The 14,354-nt window shown below is 43.7% G+C and overlaps 1 protein-coding gene across 1 annotated transcript in view; it reads right to left on the bottom strand.

Annotated features, from left to right (window-relative positions):
• Positions 1 to 14,354, bottom strand: part of EYA2 (EYA transcriptional coactivator and phosphatase 2) — a 267,958-nt gene that overhangs the window by 148,113 nt on the left and 105,491 nt on the right. Inside the window, exon 5 of the mRNA XM_064573294.1 lies at positions 11,294 to 11,410. Within this exon, the coding sequence (XP_064429364.1) occupies positions 11,294 to 11,410 (117 nt within the window). The remainder of the gene's footprint in view (positions 1 to 11,293; positions 11,411 to 14,354) is intronic.

The raw sequence follows: 14,354 nt of genomic DNA, 5'->3' as shown, positions 1-14,354 counted from the left end.
CAATCCACAGAATTGTAGAATCATTTTGAAAAGAGTAACAACTTGTGTGTGATTTGAGATGTAAGTGTTTCTTTTCAGTTTGCCATTTGTTTTTTGTTTAGTTTGTTTGCTTTTGTTGTTTTGACTTTAATTCTGGTGTTCTCTGCCATGTGGCCCCCTCCCCCACAACCAATCTGTAGTTAAACTTGCTGTCTTTTCATTGATGACTTTGCATTTCTGAGTCATGGTTAGAAAAGTCTTTCTACTCTAGGGTTATGCAAATTTTGCTTATTCTCATTCTAGTTCTTTTAGGATTTTACTTTTGACATTTAAACTGTTGATTCAGCAGGGGAGGTGGGTGAGGGACTGACCAAATGGGTATTAAGGAGGGCACTTGTTTTGAGCACTGGGTATTATATGAAAGCGATGAATCACTAAATTCTACTCCTGAAACCAACATGACACTATATGTTAACTAACTAGAATTTTAATAAAAGTTTGAAGAAAAAAACCCTGCTGATCCATTTGGATTTTTTTTCCTGATATATAGTAAAAGGAATGGATTTTTTCCCTTCCAGATGGCTAATGAGTTGTTCCAACACAAGTCATTGAATATTCTATCTTTTCCCACTGACATGCCATCTGCCCCATGTATAAAATTCCTGGATATGTTTTGTCTTTTTCCGGGCATTGTGCTCCCCAGTATTGGTCAATCAGTCTATTCATGTACCCAAACCAAGCTGTTTTGGTTATTGAAGCTTTATAATATGCTTAAATCTTGGTATGCCTGACACCTCATCTCTCTTCTTCTGCATAATGCCTCAAATCTAATCTTTATTTTTTTAAGATTTTATTTATTTATTTGACAGAGAGAGACACAGCGAGAGAGGGAACACAAGCAGGGGGAGAGGGAGAGGGAGAAGCAGGCTTCCTGCAGAGCAGGGAGCCCGATGCGGGGCTCGATCCCAACACCCTGGGATCATGACCTGAGCCAAAGGCAGACGCTTAACTGACTGAGCCATCCAGGTGCCCCTCATATCTAATCTTCTAATTCACAGAAAAGTAACCACAAATTGGCTAAAGATCTGAAAAGATGCTCAACCTCATAAAACACACAAATCAGTATTACACCGAGAAACTCTTTTTTATGCATATGATTGGAAAGAACACCCAATAACTAGATGATGCTGGGTTGGCCAGACAGGCACTCTCGGACACTGCTGGTGGGAGTTTAAATTGGTAGAATCCCTATGGAGAGTAACTTGGAGATATCTACCTAATTTAAATATGGACTTTCCCCTCAACCCAGAATTCCACTTCTGCGAAACCTGCCCTTCAGATGTACTTGCAGAAAAACAAAACGATACACATTCAGGGTTATTCATAGCCATATTGGTGGTTATTGTAAACACCCAATGAGGAACTGATTAAATCATTTACAGCATATCATTCAATGGAATAACAGGCATCTGTGAAAACAGAGGAGGCTCTTTCTAGACACTGTCTTAGAAAGTTCTTCAGTATATAGCTAAATGAAGAAAGCGAAGTGCAGAAGACCACATATGAACATTACCTATGAAAATAAGAATATATAGTGCTACTATATATTACAAGTGTTACTGCCATAATGTGATAAAGCCTTCCTGAAAGGCCATGTGTTGTACAAAACTGTGCACTGAAATAATAGGCCTTATGGGAAAAAGTAGGCTCGGGGCAGACTGCTCAAAAGCAACACAACTTTGTAACCACAGCATTAACAAAAGCAATAATAATCTCAATAAAAAAGAGCAATAAATAGAGAAGCGCTCCATTAGAAGACTCAGCTTTAAAAAGGAGGTGGAATTATCTTGGTGGAAGGGGGTATAAGGAACGTGGAGGTGGTGAAATTATGGAAACCAGGGAAAAATACACCAAAGATTGGGGAAATTGTAAAATAAATTCTTCAAAACCAGAGCATGTGGCCCATCTGAGGTCAGAGGAAGAACACAGGGCACCAGGGACCGAACTGTATTCCTCCAAGGCTTGCTGCCTTTACCCATGTTATGTATTTTGCATTCAGCTGCTGTTAGCATATGTGCTGGGAAAAAGTGCAAACAAACCAACGCAGCTGCACTTCCACTTCTGGCCAAGATTGAGTCATGGGGACTGGATTTATCCTCCCACATGAAATAGTTTAAAAAATAGATTCCCAAGACATGGGACATTAGACAGTGAAAGACAGCAATCCTTGAGAGCAGGGAAATGAGGGGTGAGCCATGGGACTGCCCCAGCGTGGTGGGTTTTCAGGAAGGGCCACCCAGATGGCACCCAGTGGTCTAAGTTGAACAGATGGAGCTGCAAGTCCATGGAAGCCAAAGTAATGGGGAGGATTCATAGAGCAGAGTACCAGAAGACAGAGCTGCTCTGCGAGAGTGTTCTGGACATTTGCGGACATTTCCCCTCGGGTGTCCACCCGCATCCTGATGAGCCTGGGAGGAAATTACGAAGGTTGGAGGAGAACCACTTGAAAAGATTAGAAGGAACAATCCTCAGAGCTCACAACAGAGTTGTAAATAGTTCTTACTCTTGCCAGCCAGAGTGGAAAAACCTTATAGTTCATGGGGCATTGGGTAGAACACTCAGAAAGGCTTCCTCAGTAATGGGAAAATTTTGTTAGGTCCAGAGAGCCCTAGACCAAACGCTGCCCTGCTCTACCTAACAAAGCTGAAAGCAAGACTGGAGATGATTAAACTGTTTCCATGCACCTTAACTGCATCCCAGAACAGAGCTCATGAATATTCATAGAAATATAAACATGTCCAGCACCCAATAAGGTAAAATTCTCAACGTCTGGCATACAATCAAAACTTACCATGCATGCAAAGCAGCAGGAAATATGACCTATAACAAGGAGAAAAATCAATGAAAAATAACCCAGAAATGATACAGATGACAGAGCTAGCCAACAAACACATTAAGACAGTTACTATTAACTGTATTCTGTCTGTTCAAGGAGCCACAAGAAAGACTGGACATGTTCAATAGAGGCATGAAAGATTAAAAAAAAAAAGAAAAAGAAAAAAACAAAAACATGAACAAATGCAAATCAAATTCGTGAAGATGAAAAAAATGCCCTGAGTGCAATTCACAGCAGATCAGATACTATAGAAGAAAAGATTAGTGAATTTGAAGACATGGTAGGGAGGAAATATTTGAAAAAATAATGGCCAAAATGTTTCCAAATTTGATAAAAACACTCACAGATTAAGAAGCTCAATGAATCCAAAGCACTAGAATCATGAAGAAAATGACACCAAGACATCAAAAATGAAATTTCTTAAAACCAGTGATAAGGAGAAAATTTGAAAAGCAAATGCACCAATGCAACTTCAGAGTTATCATTTGAAAATAGAGTTGGCATCATTTCCTTATTTATGAATCACGTATGAGCTAATTCTTATCATAGAAACATGAGATCTAATTGCCGATTTTCATGTTTGCTTATACTTGCAAAAAAAAAAACCAAAACACCCCAGTTCTGGATGGGTTCACAAGAACTTAGTATAAATGGTTAACCACTGGGGCTTTGGAAACTGAGTGGATGTGGGACAAGGGTGGGATTTCTATAGATATTTAAACTAGGTAAATGCATAAACTGCTCAAAAAAATAATATAAAGGAAGAGTAATTTTAAATGTATCTTTTTTTCCCTTATTACAAAAGAAAATATATTGGTGGGAGGGGAATTGGGAGTGATGGCTAAAGGGCATGGGGTTTCATTCTGGGGTTATGACATAATAATTTATAAGAAATGTATATTTGATCATTCAGATGACCAAATTATAATTTTCAGATACATGTGGTCTTCATCCGGTTTCTGAAAATGCTTCAGAGCCATTAAGGTGAAACAGGTGTCTTGTTATTAATGGAAGTGACTTTTGGACCTATGCAAGGCTGGGAGCTGGTTACCAGGAGGACCACCCACGTGGATTAAAGGGTTGGAACTTTCGGTCCCACCCCCTGACCTCTGGGAGCAGAGGGGTCTGGAAGTTGAATCAGCCAAGGGCCAGTGACTTAGCTAATCATTACTACATAATGAAGCCTCCATAAAAACCCAAGAGAGCAGCTTTTTGGTTTTTGTCAGGGAGCTTCCATGCCTGGGGAACCAGAATGCTCCCATGTGCCACAGAGCCAGGCCCCAAGCTCCATGAGGACAGAAGCTCCTTTGTTCAGGACTTTGCCCTATGTGAGATACATATTCATCTGGCTATTGATTCATATCCTTTAATATACTGGTAAACGTGTTTCCCTGAGTTCTGAGAGCCACTCTAGCAAATTAATTGAACCTAAGGAGGGGGTCATTGGAAGCTCCAACCAGTAGCCAGTCAGAAGGAGCGATAGCAGGCAGGGCTTATGCCTGGCATCTGAAGGGAGGATGAGGTAGTCTTGCAGGACTGAACCCTTAACCTGTGGAATCTGATGCTGTCTCCGGGTAGATAGTGTCAGAATTGAGCTGAATTCTCGGACACCAACATGGTGTCTGAGAATTGCTTGGTGTGTGTGTATAGGACTCCCCTGTTGGATTTGGGTCCAGGAACCCTAAAAAAAGGTGTAATGAAAATGTGGTATTAGAGAGTAGTGATGGTTGCCCAACTTTGTGAATAGAGTAAAAGCACTGAACTGTATACTTAAAAAGGATGAATTTTATGATATGTGAATTTTATCTGCAAAAACAAACTATTAAAATACATAAAAAAGAAAATACATGCATGTTCACCATTTTTAATTTATTTTTAATTTTTATTTTTTAAAGATTTTATTCATCTATTTGACACAGAGAGAGAGATAGTGAGAGAGCGAGCACAAGCAGGGCGAGGGGCAGAGGGAGAAGCAGGCTTCCCGCCGAGCAGGGAGCCCGATGCGGGGCTCGATCCCAGGACCCTGGGATCATGACCTGAGCCAAAGGCAGACGCTTAATCGACTGAGCCACCCAGGCACCCCTCAGCATTTTTTTTTTTAATTAGAGACTCAAACAATTTTAACACAGAAAGGGCTCTAAGGACCATCACACCCAAGACTTCCCGCTGAGTACAGAGGAGTCATTTGAAGAGAAGGTCCCTATTCAATCTACCCAGAAAAACTAGCTACTGAATTCCATTCCTGAAGAGCCACAGGCATTATCAGGCTGCAAAGGATCTGAAAAGTCCTGCAGCAAAGACATCTATTTAACTCTGTGCTGCTCACTATTTATCAAATGTATTTGATGCAGCTGACTATGAACTTTTCCGACCTATTTTTTCAGTGAGCATCTATGAACACCAGAGCTGTGAGATACAGATCTTGAAAGTTCAGTGACTTGTCCAAAGTCACGAAGCTTTCTGGTGTCAGAAACCATGCAAGACTTCAAAAATCCCCCACAAACTGGCCCCTGAAGTCTCTGGCTGAGATCACTGGCTTACAAACGCTTTTGCTAGGCTTTTAATTCTCCTACCCATCCCCGAATCACATGCTTCCCATGTTCCTCAGTAGCTCATGCTGGGTTCTGAGCCTCGGTAGTAACGGTATTAATGTTTCCTGGCCTTTGGTAAATACAAAAGGAAACCCCACTGAAGAGCTCTTCTACTATTTTAAAGTCCCCCTGTAATGCAGATTTCACCAGAAGGGGAGTTTATGCTGTTGTGAAAGACTCAACAGTCTCTCAAATTCGCATTCCTCTTTCCTCTTACCGGGACTACTTAGTAAAACTGAGAGTTCAGGAAATACAGGTGAACTTGGGAAGAACACAGACCATCAGACCTGAAATTAGGATAGCAGTGCAATTGTCTCTTGAACACATGGGGGCGAGGAGTGCCAACAACCCGTGCAGTTAAAATTCCCCATTTAACTCTTGACTCCTCAAGAACTTAACTACTACAGAGTATGCTTATCATGATGGGGAAAGAAATGATAAAAAGAGAACTACTCATAGTCTACACTGCCTTACCAATAACCTAAACAGTCAATTAACACATATTTCGCATGTTATATGTATTACATACTGTATTCTTACAATAAAGTAAGCTAAGAAAAGAAAAGTTATTAAGAAAATCATGTGGAACAGAAAATACATGTATAGGATTGTCTTGTATTTATCAAAGAAAGTTTGGGGGCACCTGGGTGGCTCAGTCGTTAAGCGTCTGCCTTCGGCTCAGGTCATGATCCCAGGGTTCTGGGATCCAGCCCCACATTGGGCTCCTTGCTCAGTGGGAAGCCTGCTTCTCCCTCTCCCCCCCCCCCCCCCGCTTGTGTTCCCTCTCTCGCTGTGTCTCTATCAAATAAATAAAATCTTTAAAAAAAAAAAAGTTTGTATGTAAGTGGCTGGTGCAGGCCAAACCTGTGTTGTTCAAAGGTCACCTGTAATAACAACTAACATTTGAGAGCACTTAGTTTATGCCAGGTGCTGCTCTAAATACGTTACATACATTAATTAATTCATTTAATTATCGTCGCACTCCATATGTAAGTACTATCAGTATCCTATTTTATAGGGGAAGAACCTGAGATACTGAGAAGGAACGGGTTCAGTGTCACAAGCTGGTCCACTGCAGAACTGGGAAGTTCACTTAGCTTGACTTCAGGGTTACTGCTTTTAATGCCTAGGTTATACATATATATATAAAATAACAGGAATAATGTTGAGTGAAATAAGTCAAACAGAGAAAGACATGTATCATATGACCTCACTGATACGAGGAATTCTTAATCACAGGAAACAAACTGAGGGTTGCTGGAGTGGGGGGTGGGGTGGGAGGGAGGGGGTGACTGGGTAATAGACACTGGGGAGGGTATGTGCTCTGGTAAGCACTGTGAATTGTGCAAGACTGTTGAATCTCAGATCTGTACCTCTGAAACAAATAATGCAATATATGTTAAGAAAAAAAAAAAGAAGAAGAAGGTAGCAGGAGGGGAAGAATGAAGGGGGGGAATCGGAGGGGTAGACGAACCATGAGAGATGATGGACTCTGAAAAACAAACTGAGGGTTCTAGAGGGGAGGGGGGTGGGAGGATGGGTTAGCCTGGTGAGGGGTATTGAGGAGGGCACATTCTGCATGGAGCACTGGGTGTTATGCACAAACAATGAATCATGGAACACTTCATCTAAAACTAATGATGTAATGTATGGGGATTAACATAAGAATAAAAAAAAATTAAAAAAAATAACAGGAATAATAAAAAGAGCACCCAGCCTTTATGGACCTCCTCTGATATGCTCAGGAATCATTCCAATTAGACCTCCCGAGAGTCCCGTGAGGTCATCTCTTTTGCTAGGATGCCAGTTCACAGGTGAGGGAACAGACAGAGGGAAGTCAAGTGCCTCCCCCAAGTTCATGGAGCGTGCGGGACACAGCGAGGCGTGACTGCAGCCCAGGTCTGGGCTCTCAACCCCTGCATGGCTCCAGCAAGTTCTTACAATACACTCTCAAGACATTTTCTTCCTTTCTTTTTCATTGTTAGGCCATTTCTGCGAATAGCATTGTTTCAGCAGGAGAAGCGAAAAGAAACAACAAAAAAAATCAAACCCGTAAGAAATACATTTCAGTTACAAAAACCCTTGGGTGAACTTAAAAAAAGAAAATAAACAACGAAGCGAAGGCTGAACGAGTGCTGTGAACTTTTCTCTTTTATGTTTATTGTACATTTGGTGGAGGAGCAATGTTATCCAAACAGATACAGATCTCAAACCAGGGCCTTGAGGGATGATGACCCCGTGGAAGTTTCTGGAAGTTTATGAGAGTAGGTAGAAGACCTACGGGGAGGGGCGCCTGGGTGGCTCAGTCGTTAAGCATCTGCCTTCGGCTCAGGTCATAAACCCAGGGTCCTGGGATCGAGCCCCGTGTTGGGCTCCCTGCTCAGCGGGAAGCCTGCTTCTCCCTCTCCCGCTCCCCCTGCTTGTGTTCCCTCTCTCACTGTGTCTCTATCAAATAAATGAATAAAATCTTAAAAATAAAAAAGACCTAGGGGGAGGCACCCCAGCTTATCTAATGCTTGCTCTGTGACCTTACACAAACCACTCCAGGGCAGTGCCTCAGTTTACCCATCTGTAAAATGATGGGGTGGTCCCTGCTTGGGTGCTTTTTGGCTTCTATGAAATTATGATTTTAATTCCTAGAGAGGAGAAAGACTTATCCCAGCTTCTAAATACGGACCAATTTCACTCTATTCATGTTTTCGGGTCCCCTCTTCATTCCCTTCCCCGTCTGAAAAACTAAGCTCAGCTGACGTCTTCCATTCTGAAACACACACAGAGTAGTTTGAGAGTTTATTTCTCCTCTGGAACAACTTGAAAAAAAGTTAATAGGAAGCACATGGGCATGGTGTGTGAGCGTTCTGTGTGTTTGTGTTTGAAAAAAATACTTAAGGAGGAATATGTCAGGCTTGCAAAATGCCTGGGCTGTCTCATGAGCAGCTTATGGCCATTAGCATTAGACTGAAGGCAGTTAATTGGGACAGAGTCCAGCTGCTGCCAGAGCCCTTCTGGCATCTGGGCCACAAGGACGATAAGAAAATAACCTGGATGGGAACAGAGCAGGTGATGTTTTTCAATTTGTGAAGGACTGGTAGGGATTGAGGTGGGGAGGTAGGGTGTAGGCCAGGGCTCATCCATGAAGAACCGTCTTCTAGAAGGTTCTATGAGAGGAGGGAGGGCAGGATGGTGTGAGGGTTGTGTGCCTGGGCTCTGGAGTAAAACCGTCTCGCTTGAAATCCCACTGCCACCGCCATGTGACCTTAGGCATGTTACTTTACCAATTTGTGCCTCAGCTTCCCCATCTGTAAGATGGGGATAATGACAGAACCTATGTCACAGGGCTATTGGGAGGATGAAGGGGAATAGTGTATGGTGTATACGCAGCTTAGGATGCTATACAGAGTCCTGAAGGAGTCCCGGAAAGAGCACTTGGAGGAATCAGCACAGGCTCTGGAATTCTAGACACCCAAGTCTGAATCCCAGCTCTGAACACTTATTGGCTGTGTGATCCTGGGTAGGTCACTTCCCCTCTCTGAGCCTCGCTTTCATCACGTGTAAAGCAGAGGTGATGGCACCCTCAGCATGGGGCTCCTGTAAGGACCAGAGAAGAAATAACATATTCTATACGTCCTGGTCCGGGGAGGGGGGTGGTTCCTGCTTTGCTTTCCAATCTCATCCTCCCTACTCACTGCCCCCAGATTCATGATTCTCCTTTGGGAGAGCCTCCAGGTGCTCAAGTAGCTGGCTCCTTTTTGTCACTCAGGTCTCCCTAACCACCTGGGTGATACCAACCACCACTTACTTCCCTCGTCACTGCCCGTCGCACTGCCCTGTCTTTGTCCTTCACAAGCTCTATCAAAATTAGTAATAGTCTGCTTATTTGTTAATTGATTATTGTCTGTCTCTCTCTATGAGGGACTGTCATTGTTGATGGCTGTGCCCCCCGGGGCCTAAAAGGGTGCCAGGCATAGAACTTGTACTCAATAATACACACTGAAAGAATGATGGATGGAGAGCCACTCCTACATGAACGAACGCACTTCTTATCCTGCAGAGCAGGAGGTGGGTGTCAGAATGGGGGAGGGGGGGATGTGTTTTCCCTTCAACCTCCACAGCCTTAGAAGTCCTGAGGCAGTAAGTCCCATCTCTATTTGCAGAGCTAGTAACACTGGCCTGAGAGTGATCCAAATGCAAGTTCAAGTTCATGTCTGCACAAGTCTTTATTATCAGGATTGGTGCCAAAATTCACTTCCCACTTGAAGATGGGTCCCAGCAGCTTGTACCCTTCAGTGGGACTCAGGCCACTGTGGGGAGCCAGAGGTGACAGCAGAAGTGGAGAAGAGAGTGAGAGAGCGTGCACGGGCTTTGGGTGAGGCTGGGGGACGGGATTCTGCCAGACCACTAAGAGGCTCGACACGGTCGGTTTCATTGCATGTGCAGTAAAATCTAAACCAGCACCAACGCTTTGCCATGAAGACTGTATAAGATGATCCCCACAAGACCATGTGGCACAGGGTAAGTGTGTGGTCAATGTTAGCGGACAGTGTCACCAGCAAACTCTGATGCGGGCCTTTACGAGGAAGCTATTGCAAGGGCCGGGCATCAATGCGCTTCAGCCCCTTTCTCTACACATACTCCAAGATCATCTGCTGTCCCTTCGCAATGTTTTTCCCTGAAAGGCTGCCCTTGGTATCCATTTTTATTGTTTCCTTACTTCCTCAATAAAAAATTTAAAAAGATAAAGTGACAAGACTTGCAAATAGTTGTTTTTTTTTTTTTAAGAGAAGTACAATCACTCATTAGCCCACGGCCTTGTCATAACTCCTTCATTCTTGCATATTACTTTTCAGATCCTTGATGGTCATTTTTATCAGCTTTCATCAAGGGAAAAATATACCAGGAGGAGGATCCCCCAAATTACTGCCACCAGCCCTCTACTCCACGCATCAGCCCCAACATCCCAGCTCCCAAGGGGCTGTAAGAAGGGAAGGGGTCCTAGGTTGGTCAAAGAGCGGAGGTGGGGACAGAAGAATCCAGTAAGCCAGTTGCTTAGGGGATGTGGGATGGGAATAACTATACATTGGACTTTTCTTCCCTAAGGCGACCCTAGGGTGATGGGAGCGTTGAACCTCCTGCATGGAATTACAGCTTCTTTACCTGCCTGCCCCAAACTCCCACCACGAGTCTACGAGGGACTTGCCTTTTCTATCACACTTAAATCAAAACCAGCTCCTCCCACAGCCCTCAGGACCCTGCATGATTTGGCTCTGTTCTCTGACTCTCTCGTCCCACATCACCTGACCCTGCTCCAGCCTCACTGGTCTCTGTTCTGTGCCACAAACATACCAAGATCTTTCCCCGCATACAGCTTTTGCACAGGCCATTCCCTCTGCCTGGAATGCTCTTCCTCCAGGTCTATGCAGGGCTGGCTCTGCCTCACCCTTTGGGTCTCTGTCCAATGTCATCTCTTCAGAGTCTTCCCTGATGACTCCCTCCACAATTACATATCCCACCATTCCTGACCCTTCAATGGCCCATCACTTTCTACCCAAACACCATGTTTATTTGTTTCACGGCATTCAACCTCTTCCAAAATCAGCTGGTTTATTTGTTGCCTTGTTTATTGTCACTCTCTCCCTCCTGCCATGTACTTGCTATGAGGGCAGATCTCATATCTATTCTGTTCTGTCTGCTGCTCTAACTCCTCGAGATGGATTCTGGCACATAGTAGGTGCTCAAGAAATCTGGCAAGTAAATAAATGAATGACCGACCACCTAACTTAGACAGTGCCTTAGATGTGGACAGGAAGTGGCGTAGCGCCACACTGACCGTGCATCTGGTAGGTGTACGGGCTCTGTCCAGTGGGTGGGGTGCTGAAGCTGGAGCCGTAGCTGAGGAATCCACTCTGGCTGGGGGAATGGTTCAAGCTGTCTTCTGTCTTGATGCCTTGGAAGGAAGAAAAAGAAGCACCGGGGACACATGATTAGGATGCCTCCCTGTCACTTACAGAAGAACTACTGAGTCAAGACAGCACACAATTTTATCAGCTTCTAAACCAGGAGCTACAAACTGGTAGTTTGTCAGGCAAAGTTAAGTCTATAGATGTATTTTGCTTGGCCTGCGTATTTTTAAGGAAAATCTGAAATGAGTTGCTTTTGTTTAAAAATCAGGAGATTTCACCAAAAAATCTGGACTTAGGGCTTCAATTGAGCAACAAGATGGTCCAGCAACACCATGCCTGCATTCCCACGGGAAGGCAGACTGTCCCTGTAGGTTCCCCAGGTCACCACAAATTCTGCACTGTCTCTGAGACATTAATGCTTGTTTTAAGGTGCTATTTTTTTGTTGCAGTTGTATTTTTTTTTTTTTTTTTACATACTAGGACATTGTCAAAAGTGGGGAAGGGAAAGGCAGGTCAAGAGAGGCTCATATTTTGCACATGCAATCAGCTTCATGCTTCCGCCTGGCTCTGAGGGTAGCGAGTTTTCAACCTCCTACTCTATGGAGTAGTGCCATGTATGGTTAATGTCCAGCAGGATTTGGGAGGAATGTGTCAAATGAACCATCCTTCCTCTGTAAGGATGACTTCCACTCTTACTGCTCGGGGAACCTGTTTCTCCAAAAGCCACAGTTAAAAATGTGTCCCCTCTCCAGCCAAAGTCTGACATGCTTCCCCAAAGCACAGGCACCGATTCTATGAGCAACAGGCTAGAGAAGGGACTGTATTGAGGGAGGGGGCCTGATCCATCATCAGTAGCCTACATATTATATCTTTATTGAAAATGTAATAAACTGTTTATCTTACAGGTGTCAAGTAGTATCTTAAAATTGTTTACATCTCGGGGCGCCTGGGTGGCTCAGTCGTTAAGCGTCTGCCTTCGGCTCAGGTCATGATTCCAGGGTCCTGGGATGGAGCCCCGCATCGGGCTCCCTGCTCAGCGGGAAACCTGCTTCTCCCTCTCCCACTCCCCCTGCTTGTGTTTCCTCTCTCACTGTGTCTCTGTCAAATAAATAAATAAAATCTTTAAAAAAAAATTGTTTACATCTCTTCAAAGGACATTTCTAGTTCTGGGTCTAGTTTTGTAACTGTGGTTCCTTCCTTTTCACCCATTCAGTCTTGTGAATGAAGACAATGTTTCCAAACCATGAGGGAGCAAAGGAAAGAAGGAGGAAAGTCCCTGCTTTTTACCCCCAGAAACTTTTCTGGAAGAAAAGCCCACCCTTGCATTTTAGAGGCAGCACTGAGGCTGGCCCACTGTTCCTCTTGAGCAGAACAGGAAGATGTCAAAGGATTCTGTAAGATAAACATGGTGAAGTCTATTGTGATCAGAGTATTGAGTTCTTTCTCTTGGTTCCTGAGTTTCCAATGTCACCCACCATCAGATGCCAACAGATTCACTGCCTGTTTGGGCAGATTCCTGCTTCTTTGTTAAGAAATTCAGATGTACTCAGGTAGATTGAAAAAACACGACCACAATATTTTGCACCTCCTCTTGTCAAGAGGTAGAGTCTATTTTCACCTCCTAGCATCTCCACTGGCCTTGTGACTTGTTTTGACTGGTACAAGTGGCTGAGTGATGGGGGTTTTGGAGACTAGGCGTCAAGTGGCTTTGAAGCTTCTACCTCTGCCCTTCTGGAAACCTGACACCAGCATGCTGTGAGCAAGCACAGGATTAAAGGCCAGGTTGAAAGAGAGGCTCAGCCATGCCAGCCGACTTGCCAGCCAAATACAGGTGCGTGAGAGAGACCAGGGGAGACCAGGAGAAAGCCCATCCAGTCAACCCAAAGAAGCCCAGAAATAATATATCAGAGTGTTGTTTTAAGTGATTAAGTTCTGGGTATAAGAGATAAACAAGTTGTGGTACAGTCAAATAATGGAATATTATACAGCAGTGAAAATGAATGAATTCTAGCGGCATGCATGAATAGGGATAAATGTCACAGACATAAGTTGGGTGGAAAAAGCAAGTGTCAAAAAAATGGATACTAGGGGCACCTGGGTGGCTCAGTCAGTTGAGCGTCCGACTCTTGATTTCAGCTCAGGTCATGATCTCAGGGTCGTAGGATTGAGCCCCGTGTCAGGCTCTATGCTGGGCATGGAGCCTGCTTAGGATTCTCTCTCTCCTTTTCCCTCTGCCCCTCCTACCCCCCACCCCCACCCCGGGATGGCTTGCACTCTCTCTCTCTCTCAAAAAAAGAATGGCTACTAAAAGAAACAATGTACATAAAGTTGTAAAACATGCAAAATAATACTCTACATAAGCCCACGGCCAAAAGTGACCTGCTGCCTGTTTTTGAAAATAAAGTTTTATTGGAACAGACACATCTATTCATTTACATACTATGGCTCCTTCTGCATTACAATGGAACAGTTGAGTAGTTGTGATAGACAGTGTAATGCCTGCAAAGCTAAAAATATTTATTGTCAGGCTCTTCACAGAAAAAATCTGCTGACCTCTATTCTACACAAAAAAATGCAGAGAAATGATAAACATCAAATCCAGGAATGTGGGTATCTCTGAGTAGAAAGGAAAATAACCTCTTGTTTTTTACTTCTTAAGTTGGATGGTCAGTTCATGGGCATTTATAGTATTACTCTTTATGCTTTTACAGATGCCTTAAATGCTGCATAATAAACTGAGGAAAAACATATTCAATACCCCTAACCTCCTTCCCTCTAGTTTGTTCAAATGTGTTATTTCCTTGAAGCTGTTTCAGCAAAAGTAAATAATGCTATTTGCCAAGCATCAGTGAGCAAAGTTTCCTAACAAGATTCAACAAGGTTTGTCCAGACAATGAGCAAACACTGCTTGCTTGGGCATAGGCATATGTGAAGGAAAAGAGCTTTTCATCTTCCCTGTCGCTATTCAGTGACATGAACACTCCAGGT

The sequence above is a fragment of the Mirounga angustirostris genome, unplaced genomic scaffold, assembly GCF_029215605.1.
Source record: "Mirounga angustirostris isolate CCGP_5_RB_7025 unplaced genomic scaffold, mMirAng1.0.hap1 SCAF_10, whole genome shotgun sequence".
NCBI lineage: Eukaryota > Metazoa > Chordata > Mammalia > Carnivora > Phocidae > Mirounga > Mirounga angustirostris.
The sequence above is the reverse complement of the archived record's forward strand: the minus strand, read 5'-3'. Positions and strand labels throughout refer to the sequence as shown.